Here is a 21830-nt window from a genome sequence, read left to right on the forward strand (position 1 = left end):
CAACCGTCGAAAGCCTCGCAGCATCAGATACACCCCTTCCAGCGTAGCTACCATACCACCCCCGGCCGATATCCACACAGCCCGCTGGGCACGGAGAGACGAGAGGGGAATCCTTGTAGATTGATCTGCAGAAGTCCCTTGTTAGAAAGTAGGTTTTAGAAATCAGAGGCTCTGGAAGGGGTTACCTGTGCGGGGACCGAGTGGCTGCCCCAGTATATTCTCCAAGACGGATGACATGATGATTTTTGATGAATGAGAAATGATACTGATGATATTCAGATGTATGAAATCAGCGGTAGATGGAATATGACATGGGAGTGAGAATGATGAGGTTCACTACTTATACTTTGATGCTGTCATGTGGCGAACCATAACTCTATCAACAACAACAACAACAACAACAACAACAATAACAACAACATTGCAGATAAGGCAGTCCTTCTTTGCCTTCAACGCTGCCGAATATCTATCCCGATCCATTTGTTCTCCACGGATTGACTGCTTGTCCGTGTCACTTGTCTCTAATGCCCTTCGTCGTTGAAAAGGGATGCGTTCCTGACCACAATCACCAGCAGGGGGATTCTGTACCGCGCTGCAGTCCACACCGCGGACCCCGCCCATCAGGAAATCCCCATCTCCTAGAATCACCACAGATATCAGATTGCTGTCTTTTCGATACCAGGGTGGATCTTACAGCTTGCCCCGGGGCCAAAGACCACGCCCCCCGGCCGCCGTCTTGACCCAGGTACAACAGTGGGTGGGTGGCGCGCATCTCGCTGCCTTGCCGGTCGAGGGGGGGGATTCGGATAATACACATCTCTCGTCTGGATTAGCGGTCGAGTAAAAAGCCTCGGAGAGACCGGTTATGCAGATTCTTGTCGTCGCTAGCTGGAGGCGGTGCAGGAATACTATACTACTACTCGGCGAATCTGTCTATTCTCGAGCAACCGAGGAGCCCGGGGTGGAAACAAACTTGTCTGCGTCTGTGGTGATGGAGATGGATGTCCATGGGCGGATGTCCAAAGTAGTCCTTGGACTCGGCCGTTATGCAGCCGCCGAGTCGACGCTGATATGCACGGTGTCTGGCTGTCGACTCGTTCTTCGCAGGAACTCTTCCCATCCCTCGTGAGTTACGCAGCCTGCAGGGTTCCTGTGAGGTCCGTCCGTCCATTCAATTCAAAGGAGACAACTCACGTCCGCCTCGCGGATCACCTCGCCCATCTGGGGCGTGTTGAACACCACGGGCGCGCTGCCGTGCAGGCAAACTAGACGGGAACCGGACGGATTCCGGGCCCAGCAAGCTTCTCGTCCTGCAACCCGCACATCTAGATACCACGTACACGGGCGTGCAGGGCTTCCACGCCGCCAGAGCCGTCGTGCAGACTAGACTCGCCATCGCGGCGGGAACAGAAGTACGGCGAACTTGACAAACGGCCGGATCTTTATCGGTCGGTCGGAGATGAGGTTTGACACGGTAGTATCCCATACAAAGACGATAAATCTAGAAAGCTGAATCTATCGAAAGAATGAGGGAAGACTTGAATCAATGTGTTTTCGCGGCAGAACTTCCAAAATCAAGGTTTGGGCTTCCGATGTCAGGAAGGCTTGCTGTGGGGCTAAATCCGGGGTAAAGGCGGGGGTGGCCCAGGGGGTCCCGTCTGGAGAGCCCGGGACATATCTCGAATACAAGACCGTTTATGCCTTGATCTATGATTGTCCTGCCAGACGGAGTGATAACTATACCGGGGATACTGAGATGCAAGAAAATGCTGACCGCACTGATCACCATCGCCTCGGAGAGGTACGACTGCCATGGAGGAAATTGGAGATGTACGATGCTTGATTCCGCCTGCTAAATCGTCTTGTATAATGAATATCTCTATTAACGTGGCATCATCTACTAAGTCAATTGATATTCACCCAGTTCAATGACTCAAATTGGTCTTGGAACGCTCAGGGCCGTGTGGAGAGAATCCGGACGGTGAGATAGCGGGCGTGAAGAAAGTGGCGCTGGCGAAGGGAGCCAGGCCTATTGTCGTCACTCGAATTGCCGGTGCTGTCTATTCGAAAACATGGAGGTAGTTCGTCTCTCCATGCACACAACCCCCAGTCGAACTCGAGCCTCTCGCCGCCGGAAAAGGACGTCTCAAGCCTTGAGGATGCGGTGCAGCACGACATAGAGCTTGGTCTTCTGGATGAGCAGAAAAATCCTCGGTGGGGATGCATGTTTGGGCTGCGCAAATATCTGAGTATGCCTGATACACGCGTCGTCAGCTTGGGTCAGTATCTTGTCCTCGCTGTCCACGACGGCCTCGTCCTGTTCTGGTGGGATCATCAGTGACTGGCCAAAGGTCACCAAGACCATTATGTCCATGATAAGACAGCCGCACCAGCAGCGTTTCCACAACTCGCGCTCTAATGGGGGATAGCGCTAGCTAGCCTCTGCTAACTGCAATCTAAGCCCCTGCGCTGTGCGGATCGCCAGCCCAAACACGTACCAGCATCGATTCACATGCGTGGTGCTTCGCAGATACTGGCCCATAAGTAACAAAGCCTGCACCATGGTCAAACTCTCGAATTCGAGACAGTCAAATTTGATCAACCCCTTGGCCTGGGCAAAGAACGAGAGTGCCGTCGCCTCGCTGTCCTCTGCTGGAAACTGATCTGAGAACAGACTTCCCAATGCAAAAACTGCATTGATGATACAAAGCCGTAGCTTATCCGGTTCATTTAGCCCAGGCCATCAATATTGCTCATACCGTGCACCAAAACTTGATTCATGCAAGATGGTATATAGGTCTGAAAGGTGCGTGAAAGTAAGTGTCAACAAGGTGGTATGCTGTGGAACGTGGAGGTAAAGAGGGAGCTTGAGAGCTGATCGTAGAAGGTACTGGAAATTAACCTGCTGGTGAAAATGGATCTATATCCTTCATCACGACTGCCCCGCTGCGAAAGGCCATGGTTTGCAGGCCGTCAAGAAACGGTAACGTAGACAAGTTTCCAAAATCCCCCCATCGGCCTGTGGCGAGGGCCCGGCGCAGACCATTGCATCAGTTGGAAACCCCTCGATATTACTATCATTTTTAGGATTCTCGACAGACTGTGGCGAGAGAATAATGGTTGGTAGCTCGTCCACAGCACCGCTGATTGATGGCTAAAGCACCCCCAGTACAAGTTCAAGGCTTGTTTGGGGCCCATTGCGCCGCAGGTCATCTACCTGACGCAGTACGGGATTGAGGTACTCCTGGGAGACTTGCGCTTGTTGTGGTATCCTCTGTTACACACAAGACAGGTCACGCTCTAGGAAGTAGGTACAAGAGGGCTGTTGGCCATCACACCTGATCTTGCGTCTTTAGCAGCCATCACAGGCCACGGCCACACCCCGCCGCTTGGGCTGCTGTGTTGTCTCCATACTGGTCAATGTTATAGGCCTTGCAAGCCGGAAAAAGTACTCGGTGAAGACTTCAGAAATCCCGGGGCGCGGGATAACTTCCCCGCAATCCTTCTCCGCACACGGATGACCCTTTCGTATGCAGTCCAGGAACCTGCAGAGATAACTAAGGTTTCTCATACTCTGTAGTCGTGGAAGAGGGACAGACAAAAAGATAGAAAGGCAGAGAGTTGTTTTTCTCTTGTGCCACCGGCATATCAACCCTCTATACCACCATGACCCGGCTTCCAGATTTAGAAGAGGCCCTCCCGACACACCACGGGCTGTTCTACGGCGGCAAATGGCATTCACCATGCCAGAAGCAGTATCGCGAGACCTTCAACCCGGGGAACGGCAGCGTCATCACCTCCGTCGCGCAGGCTGATCATGAGGATGTCGACGCGGCCGTCCAAGCGGCTGCGGAGGCGTATCCTGCCTGGCGTGCAATCACACCGACACAAAGAGCAGGATACCTGCGCAAGGCGGCCGAGGTAATTAGAAAGCATGCGACAGAGCTGGCGCTGATTGACGCACTCAACACGGGCAATCCCATCGCGGAGATGCTCAGCGATGCTAACGTGGCTGCAGCCAACCTCGACTATTTCGCCGGCCTCATCCCCATGGTGAAAGGCGAAACAATTCCCCGAGAGAACGACCAGTTCCATTATACGCTGCGTGAGCCTTTAGGCGTTGTAGCCCGCATTGTCGCGTATAACCACCCTGTCATGTTTGCCGGAGGCAAGATCGCAGCTCCATTGGCGGCAGGCAATACAGTCATCGTCAAGCCGCCTGAACAGGCGCCATTGTCGTGTTTGCGCCTGGCAGAGATTCTCGCCGACGTTTTCCCCCCAGGCGTTTTAAGTATTCTGCCTGGCAGTGTTCCCTGTGGCCAGGCGTTGTCGACGCACCCACTCGTGAAGAAGATCACATTGATTGGTAGCGTGCCGACAGGCAAAGCAATCCAACGCTCTGCTGCAGACACACTGAAACCCACCCTGTTCGAGCTGGGAGGGAAGAACGCCCTGCTGGCGTTTCCAGACGCTGACATCGACCGACTTGTGGACGGAATCACTCGCGGTATGAACTTCACCTGGGCTGGACAGTCATGTGGCTCGACCTCGCGCGTCTTCTTGCATGAGTCTCATCATGACGAGGTCGTTCTGCGTGTGTTGGAACGCATTCAGGCGCTGTACAAGCCTGGTTTACCGACTGATATGGCGACAACTATGGGCCCTGTAATCAGCAAGGCCGCCCAGGAGCGTGTTCTGGACTTTATCGCCAGCGGAAAGCAAGAGGGCGCCCACCTCGCCCTAGGCGGCGGCATTCCCACTGGCAACGCAGCCATCGAGGGCGGATACTTTATCAAACCGACCGTTTTCACGAATGTCCAGCCACATATGCGTATCGCACGCGAGGAGATATTTGGGCCTGTCATGTCTGTCTTCAAGTGGAAGGATGAGGAGGAGGTCCTGCGTCAGGTAAACGACACCACGTACGGTCTGACGGCAGCTGTTTATACGCAGAATATGAGAACCGCACAGCGGACAGTGGGAAAGATTGATGCTGGCTTTATCTGGGTCAACCAGGTAGGCAGACACTTTCTAGGGGTGCCATTCGGGGGGTATAAGGAGTCAGGGGCTGGAAGAGAGGAGTGTCTGGAAGAGCTGCTGTCCTTCACGCAAACCAAGAGTGTCAACATAAGCCTAGCATAATTCATCAGTTCGAAATTGTTCCGGATGCCTCACCATCTGGCTCTTTGGCTGTATCTTATAGGATACCTGCTTCCTGGAGGTTTTTCTCGCCTTCTCCTTGGGCTCATTTGTCTGTCTCGCCAGCGCCTCGGAGTCGCTCTCTCCCCTCTTCCCATCTTCCCCTGTAGTGCTCCCGTAGTTCTGCTTGCCTCCCCCCCTATCAATCATATTTATGATCATTTGGAGAAGACTTCAAGTCGGGCAGCAGCAAAAAGAGGGTGTCAATGGTGGTTTTCTGTCAACTTACCCCTTAGCCTGGGATTATGGACCTAAATGGCCATTGACTCTGAGAGATAAGATATCCTGCCATCACTATAGATTCCCTGCATAATACTTATCTGGTAAGATATTCCAATTTCACTGATTACTGTCCGTTCTGCAATAGCAAGATGGATTTGGATAGGTTATAGCTAAACTATTGGAGGTCGATCATTTAGTTGCGCTTACTCAATGTGGATAAAAGTAAACAACTCCAACGACAAGACGTGAATGGCTTTTTTCGACTTGATAATATCAATTTTAATGGAAATATAATTCGGCGTAAGGGAGAGATAGATTAAGATCTTTTACGTAAGTTATACTTGTATGTGAGATGATTCTTTATAATTGTCTATGGAGCTCTTGTGGCTATCTGACTGTAGAGAAACCACGTCACTAATAGGCAGTATTTACACAGGACAACTAGTGGCTCAGTCTTTGCCAGTCAGCTTATCTACAATTCTTCCTCCTGCTGCGTGTGCTTCCTCCCCTCCAAGATGATCACCATCGTCACAGTCAAGATGACCGCCGCCACCACCACAGCGGCCTGGGTTCCGAACACCGCCGCAGTTCCGTTGCGAACAATCCAGGCAGGCTGGTAGTATGAGACTGAGAATCCTCCGCATGTTCGCCACATGTTAAGGATGGCGGCAACACAGGTTGCATGGGACGGGTACTTTTCCAGCGCGTACGCGGTGATGGCCCTATTGGTGATATAAATTTAGATGGACTAGGACTGCTACACCGGAAAGAGGGTCTTCTTACACTGTAATCGCCACCATGCCGATGTTTACCATCATCCACCCAAATGCAAGACCAACCCAGAGGGCTCCAGAATGCAGCGTGAGACCGTACGTCACCAGCCCGGCAGCCATAAAGAACAGAGGGGCCCATACGCCATGTAGACGGTACTCGGATCGCCAGCTGTTGCGATGAAATTTGAAAATCCATTTGTTGAAGAGAAAACCGAATACAAAACCTGTTGCCTGTTGTTTAGCTGACGCTCAAGTCTCTAGATTTGGGTAAACGCATACCAAGTAATCCGCCTAACGCACCCGCGAAGCGCATAGACGAAGCTTGAATCGCATCAAACAAGTAGGGCGGCTCGTAGAGGAACGTGTCGATGGTGGTGGTGATTCCAATCGGCCAGGTGAATACTACCATCACAGCGATACCTAGTACAAGGCAGAGGGAGATGTTCAGTACGAGTCTGAGATAGAGAGAAAGTACAATTTAAGCCTAACCTGTCAGTAGCAATGGAAGCTTGAAAATGTAAACCGCCAAAGTTCGGCACCATTTCAACAATGTGGCGCGTTTCAGCTGGTGAGTATTCCCAATGCCAAAGAACGCTCCCGCGCGCGAGGTGGCAGGAAGGCGCTGACCCCAGATGTAGTATGTCTCGTAGCCAAATACGACGATCAAGATGGTGGAGAAAGCGTACAGAGCCGTCAGGACTGCAAAAGATATCTTCCATGAGCTTGCTTCCAAGATGTACCCGGCAATAGCAGGACCAAGGAACGGTCCGACGAGAAAGGTCGTTCCCCTATACTGGTTAGATCGCATCAACAGTCAATTATCCGTTTACCATACCAGATATTAATCATTCGAGGCCAATCTAAAACAGTTATTATCTTTATCCAGTAGTTGCGCACTCGGTCATACCCTTTGCATCATACATATCGTGAATTATAGGCAGCCCAATAACCTGAGGTATAGTCCCGAATAGCCCCTGAAGGCTGCGGAAGGTGGTGAAGACACCCCAGCTATTCGACAAAGTTGCACCAAGCACCATGAACATGGTGATAATTTGTGGCCACAGCCAGACTGGGAGTCTAGGCGAGTAAGTAACCAAAAAACCAGCTGAAAAAAGGTCATGATAGAGATTTGAAGAGGGAAATTCCCTACCGGCCATACGCCTCAATAAAAGGCACTGCAAAAATTCCACCAAAGCCTTGCAGTAGAATCCCATAGTTCATGCTGGTTGCAGAGTGAGAGACACTAATATCCCATTCTTCGGCCTGATAGGTGATGAGAGTTGCTCCCCATGTCATCGCTCTATGGGTGAGGTCAGGGTCGAGTCGATGGTAGTGTATGGAGGAAATCGGTGGCATACCCGTCTGCAAGAAGAGAACTGGACATGAGAGCCATGAAGAGAAGGTTCTTCTTCCAAGGACTCCAGAGCTTTGGGTTCCCTCGGACGGAGTCCTCATCCTTGGTGATGTTGTCCATATCCAAGAACTGGATCTTCGAATGCCTTTTATCTAATTCCATGGCTCGTCTGATTCCGAAGGAAACTCGGAATCGTGTGATACACAAATTGTCGAAAAAAAAGATTCTGTCTTATTGCATTTGAAATATCTAAATGAGCTTCGAGCGTTTGCTGCAGACCTGGCCTTTATGTCGAGATCAGCGCGTTCAACCACATGGCGGAGGAGGGATCAAGAACTGTCTGGGGTGGACAGCCAGTCAACTCTGCACTGCAGTCTGACTCTCTTTTTTTTCTTTTTTGTGGCGAACCTGCATACCTATCGCATTTCCGAGGTCTGTGAGCACAATCACATCACATATCCCTTGAGATCGGCAGTGGGTCGTGTAACCCTTGCATCCGATCACGATCGATACATCAGAATTGGAGCGGATGACTCGTTCCCTTTTCCGACAGTCTGGTCCCTGGGCTTTTTTTTCTTGTCCAAGGATATCGCCGCGTCACAAGCCCTGATCCAGTATATTAATATGGCGTAAAAGGCCCAAATAGCGAGCCGGTCGTACAACAGCAGACACCGCCCGGTTCGCCTATCATGGCTCCCCCATTGCTTCCAGGTCCCGCCATTGCATCAGTCGTGACGAACGTGAGGCGTATTGAGCTATTGTTTTATAGACAAGGAAACTGACTCGTTGATAGGCTGCTGCTCTGGGATTCGTCCCTGTAGCAATCTATTTTGATCTTTTTGCGATCTTGACCGGCATCGGCAAACCGGCCAGTGCAAGAGACCTCGTGGAGGCCTGGGACAAGCAGCGGCGTGATTCCGCTTCAAATGAGGGACAATTATGTATGTCTTATAAAGCTTAATGCCAACCAACACAGTGGTACTGACTCACTCGACCCAGCCGTTCAGCTGGCAGGTAGGTAATCCGAATTCAAATCCGAAAACAGGACGGCCATCTCACGTCATTTTCCAGCGGACACGCTTTACGTGATGGCTGGACTAGGATTCGTCGACCTCGTGGAAGACAATGTCTTTGTAGCGAACTGTATCACAAAACACCTGGTCAACATGCCGTCTGCCCAACATGGGGCTCTCCACTTGTGTGTGACCAGATCTAGTCAAGGATTACTGTGCAGTTGTTAACAGGCATAGTACCACCGAAGCTCTCCTCGGAGGCGCACTCTTATTACAGAAGCTCAAGGACACCAACTTTGAATACCCGTTCAAAGAAGCAGAGACGCCTTTTCAGCACATTTTTCAACTTACCGGGAACGAGAGGCTTGCTCGGATGCACACTTACTCGATCATGGAGCATCAAGGCCGCATGGATAGCTTCAACCAATTCATGGTTGGCAAGTTTCACAAGTTTGGCAAGATGCCCTGCCGTGTCAAGGGGTATGGCTACAACCTTGATGCCGTGATTAATCAAGACCATTCGGTCACGATAGTTGACATTGCCGGTGGTCGAGGCGAACTGCTTCTAGAGATCAAAGAGGAGTATCCCCATCTAGGACGGGAAAACCTGATCCTGGAAGAGTTCAATGCGGAGGTCAACGGTTCAACTTTGCCCGATCTGACGGTGGTGGTGTGGAACTTCAAGCAGCCGAACAGTCCTCAGCCCGTAGAAGGAGCAAACATCTATCTTCTCCAGCATATTCTGCACAATCTCCCCGACCTGGAAGCAATTTCCCTGTTGCAGAAGCTGGCAAAGGCCATGGCTCCGTCATCACGGTTGTTGATCCAGGAATTTCCGAAGAACTTATCGTACGCCGGGATGCATGCGACGATGATCTGTCTGTACGGCGGCCGTGAACGCAGCCCTGCTGAGTGGCGCCAGATGGCTGCCCTGTCAGGATTGGAGATTACCTTCGAGGCTTGGGCGGCACAGGGTGAATCCCTGTTGGAGATGAGGAAGATAGCGCCAACGCAATGAAATAGCACAGCCACTCAGCTAGCGAGATAACAGAATTCACCAATTGTTTCTTCCTGATAAAAGAATGCCTGAGATCGGCCTTCCTGTCGATCGTCTGTGCTCGATGGCTCAGTAGTTTGAGTATGTGATCTATCAACTGCAGTCAGACGGGTCTGAGGGAGGTCAAGTCATGTGCTTTCCCTACGCAAAGGGGCTGTCCACAACAAGTTCTCTGTACTCCGTACGTCCTGTCCAAAACTACCTCTCAGTACAGCCTCCTCAAACACGAGTCAGATCACGATGGGGCTCCAGGTTATTTTCTGACTGGTCTGTGAAAGTTCTCTAAGGTACAAAGCACGGTGTGTTTCGTTTACTTTTACTTAGGATGGAGTATCCGTACACTGGTCAGATTCAATTACTTACTTTTCTCAGTAGAGGCAGACTTTGCAACCCCTGCATTCCAGTCGAAAGCTACTACGGAGTACGCAGTGCACTAGCAGACCTCATCCCTTGTGCTTTTTAGGCTCTGATCGACGGCCGTCTGATGGAGAGCTGGAAAAGTGAGTCGGTCAGTCGACTCAACAGCAATCGATAGTTACACGATGCCCCTTACAGTTGCCATGCCTTTGGCGGCCCGACTGCAAGATCTTTGCCAAAAAGGAGGTTTTGACAGTACAGAGCTCTCCGTAATACGGAATGCTATGTATGTTATACCTCATGGCATCCATGCGACGCATCGGATCTATCCCTTGATATCTTCTGCGCACGCCCACGCGAGTAAACGTGACCCTTCCTTCTTAACAAAGAGATGCTGGAAAGGAGCAGGTAAATTCATGCATAGCTGAGTCTTTCATTTACTAATATTTTAGCCAGTGCGTTAAAAAGCATGTTCTTTTCATAAGGTATAAGAGCTTCGAAGGCAACAGGCGCAGTGATAGGGAATCAATCCATCGTAACCAACTCTGGTGAGACGAAGGCCTCCGAACCATGGATATTCCGGAACCATCTGATGGAGACATTGATATCGGTATATTCTGCCCTTCTCTATCGGAATACGGAGTATAAGCCTCCTCGCTAATCTGAAACAGGCACAAATGTCTTCCACGCATGCTGGGTAAGTAGTCTCCCGAGCAAACTCTTCATCCAGACATGGTGGGTTCTTCTGCATGCTGAGACCCTCTTCCAGGCTCTTACGGGCATAGTGGGTGTCGTTCTACTGTTTCGATACTCCGTCAAAGCATGGATCCGATGGGCGTTACCCCAGGTCACAGCGCCGGAGCGGGTATGGGGCTTGGAGGATCTGTTCTTCCTGATCGGATACGGGTTTGATTTGGCCCATATGTCGATTGTCCAGATTAGGTAGGACAGGACTCCTGTCGTTCGATGTCGTCTTGCTAAAGATGCCAAATCCAGTTCGAAATGGGGTCTGGGACGGCACTACTACTATCTCACATCAGTCGAGAAAGTACATGCTATGAAATATGATTTTATCTCCCAGCCTATCGGTATGCAAATCGCTCCCTGTTTCCGGTTCATGACGTCCTGACGGTCTTGCAGCGGTCACTGCTGCCATGGTCTCCCGTGCAGGAATGATGTGGTTCCTCTTTACCTGCTTCTCTGCAAGTAATCGACGCCTCCGGATTGTCATTGTCATCTGCATGATTGTTCAGATCGTGGTAAACCTGGTCACAGTGGTCCAGATCTTGGTCCAGTGTGGACCGAATCCATATCGTCCAGTACGTCTGCCGAGTAGAAGAACGATATGACGCCTCCACTGACAATGGCATCTAGTCGGATCGCCTAAAATACTTCCACTATATGTGGGATTCTCTACCCGCAGACGGGTCAGTTAAGTGTCAGGACCCATCGACACAAATGATCATTGGTTTTGTACAGGGAGGTATGTATCACATTCTGGATTGGAGAGGCCGAATCTAACTATACTCTCCGAGCCTAGGATTCAATAGCGTGATTGACTTCTTCCTGGCCATTATTTCAGCTGTTGAATTGTGGCAATTCTTTCTCCAGACCCTGCATCGAAATCCTGAATTGTCCTTCTGGTCTCAGTTTCAAAAGATCAGTAGCTCGGTCCGGTCAAGGAGAATCTGGCAGACCATTACCCTGAGTGGGCCTTTGCTTTTGTCCGGTGCTGCTTCGATAGTAAAGACATATGTATGCTATTCTTCTGTTCCCTCGTGTATCTATCTGCACGACTAACTTGCAACTACCTCACAGCTGCTCAAGACGCTCGGCAGTCGACAAGACTTCACCTGTAAGTTATGAGCAAAAGTTTTGCTGTCGATATCCTTCCCGGTTCTGATCATCTATCGTTCAGACAACATTGTCCCCTTCGTTTTGTGGGTCAAGTAAGTCGCCACCATGATGGACACTTGAATGTTTTCTGATAGGCATTGCCAGGATTGAGAACTACAGCATCCTCCTCGCCACCTGTGCCCCTGTCATCCGTCTCTTCTTCCGCACCTTTATCGAACGCCGTCGCGAGGGCCACTGGGGAGGCTACTGGCGCTCGAACTCCGACAACAAAAATCATCATAATAGCGATCGCTCGAGAGAAGCGGAACACCAGGTGGAACTGGACAATCGCGTCCAGAAGAACCTCCTTAGTACGACCACGACGACTACTCTGGTCACTCAAAATGGGTACAACGACGAAGAAGTGAACCCTGCCGTGGTGACAGACTACTGGAGCAAATACCCCGACGGGTGCACAGGCCGCTTCTCCAAGGCGACGAGGGGATCGCCCGTCAAGGCATCACTGGAGACTGGGCGGGTCACTGTGCAGACAGACATTATGGTGCAGGTCGATGAGGGTGTCAAGAGGTCCATGTCCTCGTCAGGGGAAAGGCTTTTGGAAACAGACCCCTAAACTCTTAGAAATACCCATACTGATCAATTCGTATATGTCTGAGTATGTTTTTGTTTGTTCAGGATAAGGGGTCATGATTTGATGTAAGGGTTCTTGGTCCATCACAGTAGTTAGTTAGTATGTACTATTAGTATAGCGTCTTCGATAACTCTATTTCTCACCACAATTTTCTTTTATTCGGATTTTTCTATTATTATTTTTCCTATTAATAGTTAAGGAGTCAATTAGGCTAATCTCTCGTTCACTGCTCAGCAGTTAGTACTATAGTCTACATAGTAGTTATAACCTAGCGCTAGGGGGGGTTTGATTAAAGCAACTAAAGATAATATATCTCAAATCCCTGAACCAATACAACAATTTCTGTATCTAAATCACTCATTAGAGGGTAAATAAAAGGAAATAATCGCAGAAGACCAAAAAAAAAAAAGAGTCACGTGACCCTCTCCAGACGACGGCGCGACGCAAGGTTCATCCGCAAGACGCGTCACCAAAATGCTTTAAATCTCACCATTCATCGCCAAGAAGATGCGACTGTTCGGAGCACCGTCCTGTCGATTATGGCCGTGAAGGGAAGCAGCGCCAATTTTCCATACCGGAGGGGCTCGGACTCGTCCGAGGCCGACTTCTTTGACATCCCTGATGAACCGATTCAGGCGATCCTGAAGCGCCAGCTGCGGCGCGTACGGACATGGGTCGTCTTCGGTGCAATCTTCCTCCTCCTTCTCTATCGCAGCCGTCCGCGTCCGATCGAGCCGGAAAAGCTGCCGCATATTGATTACAAGAAGGTCGACTGGTCGCTCTACGCTTACAGCCAGTATGCGACCTCCTCGGCTTACCTGTGCAACGCCGTGATGGTGTTTGAGGCCTTGGACCGCCTCGGCAGTCGAGCAGAACGTATTCTGTTCTATCCAGAAGATTGGGACCTGGAAATCAGCGATACCAATGACAGGGACAGCCAGTTGCTGGTCTTAGCGCGGGACGCGTACAAAGTGCAGCTGGTGCCGATCGATGTGCAGATGGTTCGCAGTGGAACAGGTGTGTTGACGGCTGTCGTTTTACTCACCGGCATGATGAAGGATAAGGCAACCGCTGACTATTATTTCCTCCTTCGCGACAGGATCCAAGGAACCATGGGATAAAAGTATTTCGAAGCTGCTTGCGTTTGGCGAAACACAGTACGAGCGGATCATCCATCTCGACTCCGACATCACCGTTCTGCAGAGCATGGATGAGCTGTTCTTCCTGCCTGCCACTCCAGCCGCCATGCCTCGTGCTTACTGGAACCTCCCTGAAAACAGACAGCTTAGCTCGATGCTTATCGTGGTCCAGCCCTCGTTCCGCGAATACAGCGCGCTCATGACTGCCGCCAAACCCGCCATGTACGGACAGGTTGAGCCGAACACCACCGTAGAGCACGCATATGATATGGAGTTGTTGAACGATCGCTATAGGGACTCGGCTCTTGTGCTTCCTCACCGACGGTACGGCCTGGTCACCGGCGAGTTTAGGAAGACGGACCACACGGCTTTTCTCGGAAATGAGTATGAGCCCTGGGACCCGGACAAGGTTCTGGCGGAGGCCAAGTTTGTCCATTTCTCGGATTGGCCCTTGCCCAAGCCTTGGGTGATGTGGCCACAGAAGCTCCTCGCAGAAATGTTGCCAAAATGCCAGAATAACCCTGGTACACCACAGGAGAGTGGCTGCCGTGACCGCGAGGTCTGGAAGAACCTGTATGAGAACTTCCGCAGGAGACGCAAGGTACAGTAATCCGCCGGATCCCTTGTCTCCCCTTGATTAACCATGTTTCCACACAAACAGGACATTTGTAGACTGCTCAGCTACCCCGCTCCCGACGAACTCTCTTCTGACAAACCTGAAGGACAATGAGAAGAATAATTGCCTATTCAACTTCTCTCCTACTAGCTAGACTAGGTTGGAGGCCATATCATCACTCACAGTACATTGCACTGGCGTTATTTTATGCATATTTGGACATGATTAGGATTCATTGATTCATTTGGTCAGCCGTATGGTTGAAGACTAAACCCTGGAATTGATTCATTTGAACTCACTACATACTCGGCACTTGTTCCCTGGTACCCTTAGGATAGCCATCCTGCGAAAGTCTGCTGGGATTGAAATAATATATGATGAGAAATGAGATCACAGCAGAGGTCCCACAGCTTTATCTTCCTTTTCTCTTAAGAACACTCGACTTTCCTCTTCGAGTACTTTCTATCACGAGTGAAAGTCGTCTGCTGTGTTGCTTACTATGTCTAGCTGTGAAGTCCAAAAGATGTCTCAGGCGTGTGTTGAGATGAAAATGAACCCTCCACCTCAGCAAGTTGCTCAGCCACCTGCCTACCAGACTGCTCCTGGCACGAAGGACTCTCAGGCCATCTATCAGAATGAGAAGGAGCAGGCTTCGGACGGAGTTCATGTCCAGGACGAAGCAGATGACACATTGATGTAAGTGGGATATATACAACCACGTGTACTCAGCAGTATTGACTTTTTCTTTTTTTTTCTCTTTTTTCGCGCTCAGGAAAGATCTCCGGTCTATGCTTTGCAAGGTTCTGTGCATCTCCTCCAGTCGTAACAAGGAAGGGGGTAACGCTCGCCCCGAGAAGCTCAGCAAGACCATCAAGCGAGTGAAGCGGGACGCAAAGAAGGCTCGCAAGGATGCTCGAAAAGCAGAGAAGCTGACGCGAAAATCCGTGGCCAAGACCAATCGAATGAATGCAAAGGTCAACGCCGCGCGCAAGATTCTAGACGAGGCCCGAAATGCAAATACCAAGGCAAAGAACTCTGTCTCCACTGCGCAGGATCATCGTGAGGCTCTGGTCAAGTCTGTCAGGCACCTCGACAAGATGTCCAAGCAGCAGCTCGAGGACTCCAGGCTTACCTTGGCCAAGGCAAAAGCTGCGAAGAAGAGGGCTGATAACAGTATCCCTTAGTGAGAGTGGTCTTGGAAAAGAAGATGTTTAGACTTGGTGTCTCATCTTGATAGTTTAGTCTAGAATAATCTAATAGTATGTCCTTCTCCTATATCAGTGGCTTCACCTATAGAGAGAGTATATATAGGTATATGCCTATAGCCTACTCTATTAACTAATTATATCATTTTCTAGGCGTTAATAACTGACTCTCACTCTCTCTATCTTCTCTAATATTCTACACCAATTAGAAGGTCTTCCTATATGAGTGAATTGAATGGTGAACTGACCGTGCTTTCTCTCACTTTGTTATTTTATATGGCCTATGGGAGCCCACCTCAGCTGCCATATAAATACAAGATTTCTTTCTATTTTCTCTTTCTTTCTTCTTCATCGACCCTCACACTCTCTTTCCTTCCCAACTTGACTGTGCTTTATTCTCTATTGATCTACACCTGCCTCTACTTGCCATTATGGCTTGTAGACTTTACCTGTTTGCAGCCCTGCTGCTTTCCCTTTCCTCCCTCATCCTAGCTATGATCGTGCCAGATGGTTTCATCTCTGACTGCAACCCGTTGACTATCCAGCGCTCCGACCCCGTTTACTTTCCAGGTACTGAAGGCATCCACGTCCATGCCATCGCAGGCGGCACGGCCTTCCAGCGCACCATGGGCCCGCGTACGGCGCTGGCTGCAAAGAATACAACCTGTGGCTTTTCTCAGGACAAGAGCAATTATTGGGTTCCCCAGCTTTACTACCATCTCGAGAACGGTTCGTTTGCGCTTATGGAATTTGTTAATATGGTATGTTCTTATTCTGCAAAAAAGCAACATGACGGGGAAAGACAAAAGCACTTACAATGAAAGCCTGTCTGGTATCGTAACCGAGCGTGCGACTACGTCCCAGATCGTGAGGACTGCGATGGTGCGAGTCTTCCTCGCGCTCCTCCTGCTGGGCTACGCATGGTCGCTGGTAACCCGTTCCTACGGTACGTATTAGTCTTGTCCCGGTGCTTTGCAAGGTGGATTCTGACTGACGAGGGAAAGAACTTATAACAGCTCTGATATCGCTCAGCGCGCGATTTATCACGAATGCAACATAGAACTACCGTCCGGCAAGATCACCAAGGTCAAGAGCCACGAGCTTCCTCGACGCAGCTGTGTCGCCCTGAGTTTGAAAGTCTGGATGCAATCCTGTTGGGACGGCAAGAACCTCGACAGTGTGGACCATGTCAGCCACGTAGGTTGCGACTCTCGTCTTGCCTGGAAATCAAGCTGGATTCATGCTGACCTTCCTTCTTAGCTCGCCTATCCTGCTATCGGCGACTATGACGGCGGCGTCTGCCCTGAAACTCACCCCGTCGCCATTGCCACCATGATGGTGAGTGCCGGGTTCAACGTCGAGCCTTACCCCGATTATGAAAACTGGGTGTATTCCATGGGTGATCCGACCGGATACGGCCTGCACGCGGAACTCATCAGTGGCTGGACGGATGAAGAAGCCATGCGTCAGGGGCTGGAAACTTGCTCGGGCGTCCTCGGTGTCGCTAACCCAGACTGCACCCTGACTCAGGGCAAGATGAGCAACCAGCTCTGGTCGGGTGTTGCCCAGGTTCCGGAAGTCCCTGCTCCAAAGGAAGAACTTGGCCAGGACGGTCCTATTCCGAAGCTCCCTGGCAACAACCCGGTGACCGCTTGATTAGTATCATTGCATGAACAGTTCATAGGTTCATAGCTAGATAGAAACCCAGATGATCTATCTTTGACTTGTGGTAGTCGAGTAAGTAGTATACACTTGTCTAGATATAGGCTATGGGTTATCCATATCCCATCCCCCTCCTCCACCACTTCCACACCCCCCTCTTCTCCATCAACCCGCCAAACTCCTTGACACTCCCCACCTCGACGAGTCCAGGGGGGAAGCCTGCGCCCCCGGCCCCCTCCCCCTCCGATCCAGACTCAGACTCAGACTGTAGACAGGCCGGCTTCACGACAAGCTGGAAATCCTTGTAGCGTAGATTCCGCACGGCGGTGACCCATTTCCCGACGTCGTCCTTGGCCAAGGCCTCGACGTACATGATCCCCGGGCAGCCGGAGCAGAGCAGCACGGAACACCGGTATGCATGGGCGGCGCGTTTCAGGCTGGCCACTTTTTTACGAGAGGTGATGTGGTGGGTGCGGATGAGGGCGTTGAACATTAGATTGAATAGCTTTAGCTGAGTGTACAGTGGAAGTGTACAGTGTACAGTGTACAGTGGAAGTGGAAGTGAGTGTTGAAGTTGCAGAGGTGGTTGATTGGTTAATAACTACTTTCTTAGTCATTGCTTAGGTAACTAGGGTGGACATGTAGTTTTGCAGTATAATCTATGATATGTCATTGATGGCTATATAGGGTATTTAATGGCACTCTAGGAGCACCGAGGCTTAAAGAGACTGGTCCTCAGCCATGCTCTGCAGGGCGTGCAGGGCGTGATGTACATATATACCTAGTATATAGTATGGAACACGGAAATGGTGTCAAGAGGCAGATCCAGGAATCTGTTGTGAAACCTTCTGTGGGATCTGGCCTGTGGATTGTAGTAGGGCCTTCGGTCAAAGACACCAGCCAGATGCGTGAGCATCTGGGCAGACCTCCATTGGAGAATTGGGGTTCATGAATCTTGAAGATGGAACTTCCAGTTTCTGGAACTTCTAGTATTCATGTAGATCACCAGGTTGAGTCGTTGCGCAATGCCTGAAGCTCAACCGACCATTGGCTCTTCGGGCGTCTCTTGGAACGTTTCTGGAAAAAAGCCTGGAGGGGGCCAAATGTCCGCAATGGACGGGGGATGTACCAACGGCTGTGAACCCACAAGTCGATCCGGGTCGTTGCAGAAAGCATGGAACGTATTGTCGTCGATGAATCCAAAGTCGCGCAAGCTTGCTTCTCGGGTGTTCGCCCACTCGGTGGTATCTAGATAGGCCAGGTCTTTGAAGATGGTGTCGATATCGGCGGTTGCGGCAAGGGCTCCCGGTGCGGTCGAAACTCCGCCGGGCATCATCACCCCATCTCCAGGATGGACAGAAGAAGGCCCCGGCATCATGGTGTTGGAGGCGGAGGACTCGGGCGTGGGAGGGTGCGGATGGCTATTCGAGGGGGGGATCGAGCCTTCGGGTCCGCCGCTGCGAGCCGCGAATTTGTCGAGGAACGTCGGCGTGGATGCTCCCTCCAGGGTTTGTTGTTGTTGTTGTTGTTGTTGTTGTTGTTGTTGTTGAAGCGACGGCGGGCCCAACATGGGGATGTCTGCATTCTCCATGGCTGTGTCTTTGGGCGTCATATACTGCCCATCGACCGGAATGCTGATGCCCATGATCGAAGCGGCGTAGTCGGAGTCGGCTTTGCTGTCCGATAATAGACTGCTTGCTGGACCGGAGGGATGGATTGTCATCTCACTCTCCATCCCCCGGTGGTGAGACATCACCGATGCGGCCACGGGATCGCCGGGGAAACGGCCACCAACTCGCGGGATTCGTTCGTCTATTACCTGCGGTACCATTGCGGCAACGGGGGCTTGGGGCTGCCACCAACGATCGATGGCCAGGTTGAGGGAATGATAGACAGGCCATTCCGTGCCAAGCTCGTTGGTTTTCTGCAACAACGCTTCCGACCAGCGTGCAAAGGGGAAGGAATCGGATTCGACATTCTTCCGCAGCGAGACAGCCTGCTCGGCGATCGTGCGGAGGGAGAATTCAAATACCGGTGGTAGACCGTACATCTTAAAGTTCTCCAAATGTTGCGACAGCATCATCAGGGCTCGGAAAAGGAGCTTCTTGGCGCCTTCGATCGCCGGGCGCTGTGAGCGATGGAGACTCAACTCATGTGATGACAAGCGTACGTAGAGACACATGAGGGCGGCACAGTACGTGAGAGCCAGATAGCTCTGATGGGGCAACAGAGCCGAGTGTCGCTCGGGAAAGATGCTCTCTGGTCCAATCAGCCGACATCCCAGGGGTAGTCGATCGTCCCACTGTTTGAGTTCCAGTAGGAGTTGCTGCGAAAAGGTATTGGCGTCGAGTCCCGTCGAGGAATCGCGCGCGATCTTGTTGAGTACACTGGCCAGTTCGACGAGACGGTTGAAGCAACTCAGGGCCAGCAGGGGACCTCGTCGCGGTGGATTCTTGCCCGGCGGAGGGTTGAGTTGAGGCAAGACATCAGTCCACGAGTTCCACTCCTCGAGTCCATCCTCTTCCAAGAGACCGACGGTCATGATATCCTTGGGGCGCATGCTCGGACAGCGGGCGAGACGGAAGGAAAGAAGCGAGTCGATGACAAAACAGCCCAGAAAGACGGTCTTGCCCTGCCTCAGCTCTTCGGATCGTCGCGTGTCGGTAAAGGTGCCGAGTTCCATGGCAATGGCCATGCGCACCGCCTGGCCGCTCAACAGCCAGGCGGCGGTCCAGTCCTCCAGGCCAATATTGACGAGGGTCAACAGAAGCAGCGCCTGGACATGACCCAGCTCATACCTCTCCTTCTCCGAAGGAATCAGGTTCCGGGCGATGGAGTAGTACTCCCTGGTCTTGGCGAGCAGGTCGAAGGAACCGGCCATGATCGTCCCACGGGCCTGGGCGATGGTGTAGCTCAGGATGGCCCACAAGGCCGCGTGGTCACCCGAGCCGGGAGAGGCATGGGCGACGGAAAACGAGGCGTTGGTGTAGAGATAGGATGCGCGCAGGATGTTGTGCTTGGCCACGACGGGGAACCAGGAGTGGGTCATGGCGAAGTAGAGGTCAAGCAGCTGTGAAGTCTGAGGGGGCAGTTGTAACGGATGCGAACCCCCGGCGGCGGTACTGCTGCCGCCCATGCCGCCACGCAGGATCAAACGGCTGTCGGACGGGCCTGCCAGGCGCGCTTTCTTGGCCGCTGGAGGAGGCGAGGCGAAGGGTTCCAGCACCCTGGGTGCTCCGGGACCCAGCGGCGTCAAGGTCCGGCAGACATTGAACCCCCATTCACCCGGGGCCCCCGTGGAGACGTCGTCGAGCTCGTCGCGGGTGCGTTTGCCGGTCGAGGGCGAGGCGACCGAGGCGGCGGACAGCATCTTCTCCAAGGCGCCAAACAGACGGCTGGTCTTCCACGAGTCGTGCAGACTCTCGGAGGCCGCCTCGTTCGCCCACAGACGCATCAACCGGTTCCTGCGCCCCGCCGACTCGGTCGTTGTGCCCAACATGGCCAGCATGGTGTCTTCCAAGCCCTCGATGTTGCACAGCGACAACGCCCACAGCTTCTCTAAACCGCGCACATAGCCTTCCGGAAGACCACGCTTCTTCGCATGGGGATCGTACGAGCAGATCTGACCGGACGCCTGGCAGGCAGAGCACGCTGGCCGAACGCCATCGCATTTATCCTGTTGATATCTCAGTCAGCGAAGAGAAGGAATAAAAAAAGATAAAATAAAATAAAATCCAAAATAAATCCAAAAAAAAAAAAAAAAAAAAAAAAATATCGGCCAGAATCCCACCTTTTTACTCCGACACCTATCACAGGCTCTAGAAACCCTCTTACGCCGAGGGGCTTTTGAATCGGAACCCTCGTCCATCGAGGAGGGGATTACTCAGTGCTGAGCGCCAGCACCAGCCATATAGTAGATCCTGGACGGGCGCAAACCGTGGCGGAATGCGTGGGATACACGTATCGACCGACGGAGAGAAGCCGAACCGCAGAGCTTCCTCGCAAGAAAGCAACCGAGAAATTAGATAAAAAGGGGGGGGGGGGAAGGGGGAGAAGGGGAAAAGGGCGAGAACACAGCGAACAGAAACACTGACTCCCCCACTATTGCTGGTGGTCGAGAAGGAGAGAGAGAGACAGACAGACCAAATGTCTCTTGCCCGATCGCATGTGCTGCGGCGGCGGGTGGAGACCGACCGACGCAAGCGGAACAGGAATCACGTAAGCCAGGAAAGGCCAAGAAGAGGCCTGGTTCTCCGCAAAGACGGCGTAGGAGGTACCTCCAGGCTTCCTAGGTACCTGGTTTAGTAGTTGGTTAGTTACTAGGTTGTTTGCAAGAGGAACGGGTTGAGAGGCTGAAGGACCTGACGTTCCGTAATGCTGGAGAGTGGTAAGCAGGGACAAGGACTGGTTAGTGGTACTTGTCTCCCCACCTCCCCACATCCCACAGTACTTGGTAGGGACGGACTAGTTACGGAGGTATAGGTACCTAGGTAGGTATCTAGTAGGTATCTAGTAGGTATCTAGTAGGTAGCTTAGAAGGGTGATACTAGGGAGAAAAGGAAGTCAATTGGTGAGTATGTCTAGCTATTTCTCACCATAAACTGACCAATTCATAAAGTCGTATATCCATACTATACAGTACCTAGGTACCTAATGGATATGGTACGGGGTACCCAGGTACTCCGTACCAGCAGGTTGATACAATACGCTACGGGGACTAAACCCGGTTCGCTTAGGGCGATATC

The 21830-nt window shown here is 51.6% G+C and overlaps 9 protein-coding genes across 9 annotated transcripts; 6 read left to right on the forward strand and 3 right to left on the reverse strand.

Annotated features, from left to right (window-relative positions):
* Nucleotides 1–3440: 3440 nt before the first annotated feature.
* Nucleotides 3441–5448, forward strand: ASPZODRAFT_912652 (hypothetical protein). Its single transcript, XM_022730418.1, has 3 exons — nucleotides 3441–4908; nucleotides 4972–5316; nucleotides 5371–5448. The coding sequence occupies exons 1-2, from the start codon at nucleotides 3667–3669 to the stop codon at nucleotides 5140–5142; spliced, it is 1413 nt and encodes a 470-aa protein (XP_022578186.1). The 5' UTR covers nucleotides 3441–3666; the 3' UTR covers nucleotides 5143–5316; nucleotides 5371–5448.
* Nucleotides 5449–5767: 319 nt separating this feature from the next.
* ASPZODRAFT_136137 (hypothetical protein) lies at nucleotides 5768–7987 on the reverse strand. Its single transcript, XM_022723989.1, has 8 exons — nucleotides 7553–7987; nucleotides 7345–7494; nucleotides 7102–7271; nucleotides 7030–7054; nucleotides 6684–6982; nucleotides 6474–6614; nucleotides 6205–6418; nucleotides 5768–6143 (listed from the first exon to the last, which is right to left on the reverse strand). The coding sequence occupies exons 1-8, from the start codon at nucleotides 7708–7710 to the stop codon at nucleotides 5894–5896; spliced, it is 1407 nt and encodes a 468-aa protein (XP_022578187.1). The 5' UTR covers nucleotides 7711–7987; the 3' UTR covers nucleotides 5768–5893.
* A 198-nt stretch (nucleotides 7988–8185) lies between these two features.
* On the forward strand, nucleotides 8186–9638 carry ASPZODRAFT_136139 (hypothetical protein). The gene is made up of 5 exons (XM_022723990.1): nucleotides 8186–8288; nucleotides 8342–8489; nucleotides 8548–8562; nucleotides 8620–8746; nucleotides 8799–9638. The coding sequence occupies exons 1-5, from the start codon at nucleotides 8238–8240 to the stop codon at nucleotides 9577–9579; spliced, it is 1122 nt and encodes a 373-aa protein (XP_022578188.1). The 5' UTR covers nucleotides 8186–8237; the 3' UTR covers nucleotides 9580–9638.
* A 687-nt stretch (nucleotides 9639–10325) lies between these two features.
* On the forward strand, nucleotides 10326–12606 carry ASPZODRAFT_136142 (hypothetical protein). The gene is made up of 11 exons (XM_022723991.1): nucleotides 10326–10383; nucleotides 10432–10585; nucleotides 10647–10672; nucleotides 10745–10917; nucleotides 10972–11063; nucleotides 11116–11294; nucleotides 11350–11458; nucleotides 11516–11730; nucleotides 11794–11830; nucleotides 11894–11924; nucleotides 11977–12606. Exons 2-11 carry the CDS (start codon nucleotides 10546–10548, stop codon nucleotides 12443–12445), a joined length of 1371 nt encoding a protein of 456 aa, XP_022578189.1. The 5' UTR covers nucleotides 10326–10383; nucleotides 10432–10545; the 3' UTR covers nucleotides 12446–12606.
* A 370-nt stretch (nucleotides 12607–12976) lies between these two features.
* On the forward strand, nucleotides 12977–14465 carry ASPZODRAFT_913353 (hypothetical protein). Its single transcript, XM_022730422.1, has 3 exons — nucleotides 12977–12990; nucleotides 13054–13480; nucleotides 13563–14465. The coding sequence occupies exons 2-3, from the start codon at nucleotides 13297–13299 to the stop codon at nucleotides 14210–14212; spliced, it is 834 nt and encodes a 277-aa protein (XP_022578190.1). The 5' UTR covers nucleotides 12977–12990; nucleotides 13054–13296; the 3' UTR covers nucleotides 14213–14465.
* Nucleotides 14466–14717: 252 nt separating this feature from the next.
* On the forward strand, nucleotides 14718–15402 carry ASPZODRAFT_146023 (hypothetical protein; the record flags this gene model as incomplete). The annotated part of the gene is made up of 2 exons (XM_022725134.1): nucleotides 14718–14914; nucleotides 14991–15402. The coding sequence occupies 2 exons, from the start codon at nucleotides 14718–14720 to the stop codon at nucleotides 15400–15402; spliced, it is 609 nt and encodes a 202-aa protein (XP_022578191.1).
* A 515-nt stretch (nucleotides 15403–15917) lies between these two features.
* Nucleotides 15918–17079, forward strand: ASPZODRAFT_74138 (hypothetical protein; the record flags this gene model as incomplete). The annotated part of the gene is made up of 4 exons (XM_022729949.1): nucleotides 15918–16184; nucleotides 16248–16369; nucleotides 16428–16620; nucleotides 16684–17079. The coding sequence occupies 4 exons, from the start codon at nucleotides 15918–15920 to the stop codon at nucleotides 17077–17079; spliced, it is 978 nt and encodes a 325-aa protein (XP_022578192.1).
* Nucleotides 17080–17197: 118 nt separating this feature from the next.
* ASPZODRAFT_74110 (hypothetical protein) lies at nucleotides 17198–17578 on the reverse strand (the record flags this gene model as incomplete). The annotated part of the gene is made up of 1 exon (XM_022729947.1): nucleotides 17198–17578. The coding sequence occupies one exon, from the start codon at nucleotides 17576–17578 to the stop codon at nucleotides 17198–17200; it is 381 nt and encodes a 126-aa protein (XP_022578193.1).
* Nucleotides 17579–17734: 156 nt separating this feature from the next.
* ASPZODRAFT_123409 (hypothetical protein) lies at nucleotides 17735–21116 on the reverse strand. The gene is made up of 2 exons (XM_022721358.1): nucleotides 20876–21116; nucleotides 17735–20761 (listed from the first exon to the last, which is right to left on the reverse strand). The coding sequence occupies exons 1-2, from the start codon at nucleotides 20951–20953 to the stop codon at nucleotides 18122–18124; spliced, it is 2718 nt and encodes a 905-aa protein (XP_022578194.1). The 5' UTR covers nucleotides 20954–21116; the 3' UTR covers nucleotides 17735–18121.
* Nucleotides 21117–21830: the final 714 nt, after the last annotated feature.

This window comes from Penicilliopsis zonata, assembly GCF_001890105.1.
Source record: "Penicilliopsis zonata CBS 506.65 unplaced genomic scaffold ASPZOscaffold_18, whole genome shotgun sequence".
NCBI lineage: Eukaryota > Fungi > Ascomycota > Eurotiomycetes > Eurotiales > Aspergillaceae > Penicilliopsis > Penicilliopsis zonata.

Bases quoted from the DNA above. Each gene is read 5' to 3' on its own strand.
- ASPZODRAFT_913353 (XM_022730422.1), top strand. From the start codon at position 13,297: ATGGTGTTTGAGGCCTTGGACCGCCTCGGCAGTCGAGCAGAACGTATT. The intron at 13,481-13,562 runs GTGTGTTGACGG...CCTTCGCGACAG, and splicing joins GATGGTTCGCAGTGGAACAG to GATCCAAGGAACCATGGGAT.
- ASPZODRAFT_136139 (XM_022723990.1), top strand. From the start codon at position 8,238: ATGGCTCCCCCATTGCTTCCAGGTCCCGCCATTGCATCAGTCGTGACG. The intron at 8,289-8,341 runs GTGAGGCGTATT...ACTCGTTGATAG, and splicing joins TTGCATCAGTCGTGACGAAC to GCTGCTGCTCTGGGATTCGT. The intron at 8,747-8,798 runs GTGTGTGACCAG...TAACAGGCATAG, and splicing joins CAACATGGGGCTCTCCACTT to TACCACCGAAGCTCTCCTCG.
- ASPZODRAFT_123409 (XM_022721358.1), bottom strand. From the start codon at position 20,953: ATGGACGAGGGTTCCGATTCAAAAGCCCCTCGGCGTAAGAGGGTTTCT. The intron at 20,762-20,875 runs GTGGGATTCTGG...AGATATCAACAG, and splicing joins ATAGGTGTCGGAGTAAAAAG to GATAAATGCGATGGCGTTCG.
- ASPZODRAFT_136137 (XM_022723989.1), bottom strand. From the start codon at position 7,710: ATGGAATTAGATAAAAGGCATTCGAAGATCCAGTTCTTGGATATGGAC. The intron at 7,055-7,101 runs GTATGACCGAGT...TAACTGTTTTAG, and splicing joins CGATATGTATGATGCAAAGG to ATTGGCCTCGAATGATTAAT. The intron at 6,615-6,683 runs GTTAGGCTTAAA...GCCTTGTACTAG, and splicing joins GCTTCCATTGCTACTGACAG to GTATCGCTGTGATGGTAGTA.
- ASPZODRAFT_136142 (XM_022723991.1), top strand. From the start codon at position 10,546: ATGGATATTCCGGAACCATCTGATGGAGACATTGATATCG. The intron at 10,918-10,971 runs GTAGGACAGGAC...TGCCAAATCCAG, and splicing joins ATGTCGATTGTCCAGATTAG to TTCGAAATGGGGTCTGGGAC. The intron at 11,295-11,349 runs GTACGTCTGCCG...AATGGCATCTAG, and splicing joins GACCGAATCCATATCGTCCA to TCGGATCGCCTAAAATACTT.
- ASPZODRAFT_912652 (XM_022730418.1), top strand. From the start codon at position 3,667: ATGACCCGGCTTCCAGATTTAGAAGAGGCCCTCCCGACACACCACGGG. The intron at 4,909-4,971 runs GTAAACGACACC...AGAACCGCACAG, and splicing joins AGGAGGAGGTCCTGCGTCAG to CGGACAGTGGGAAAGATTGA.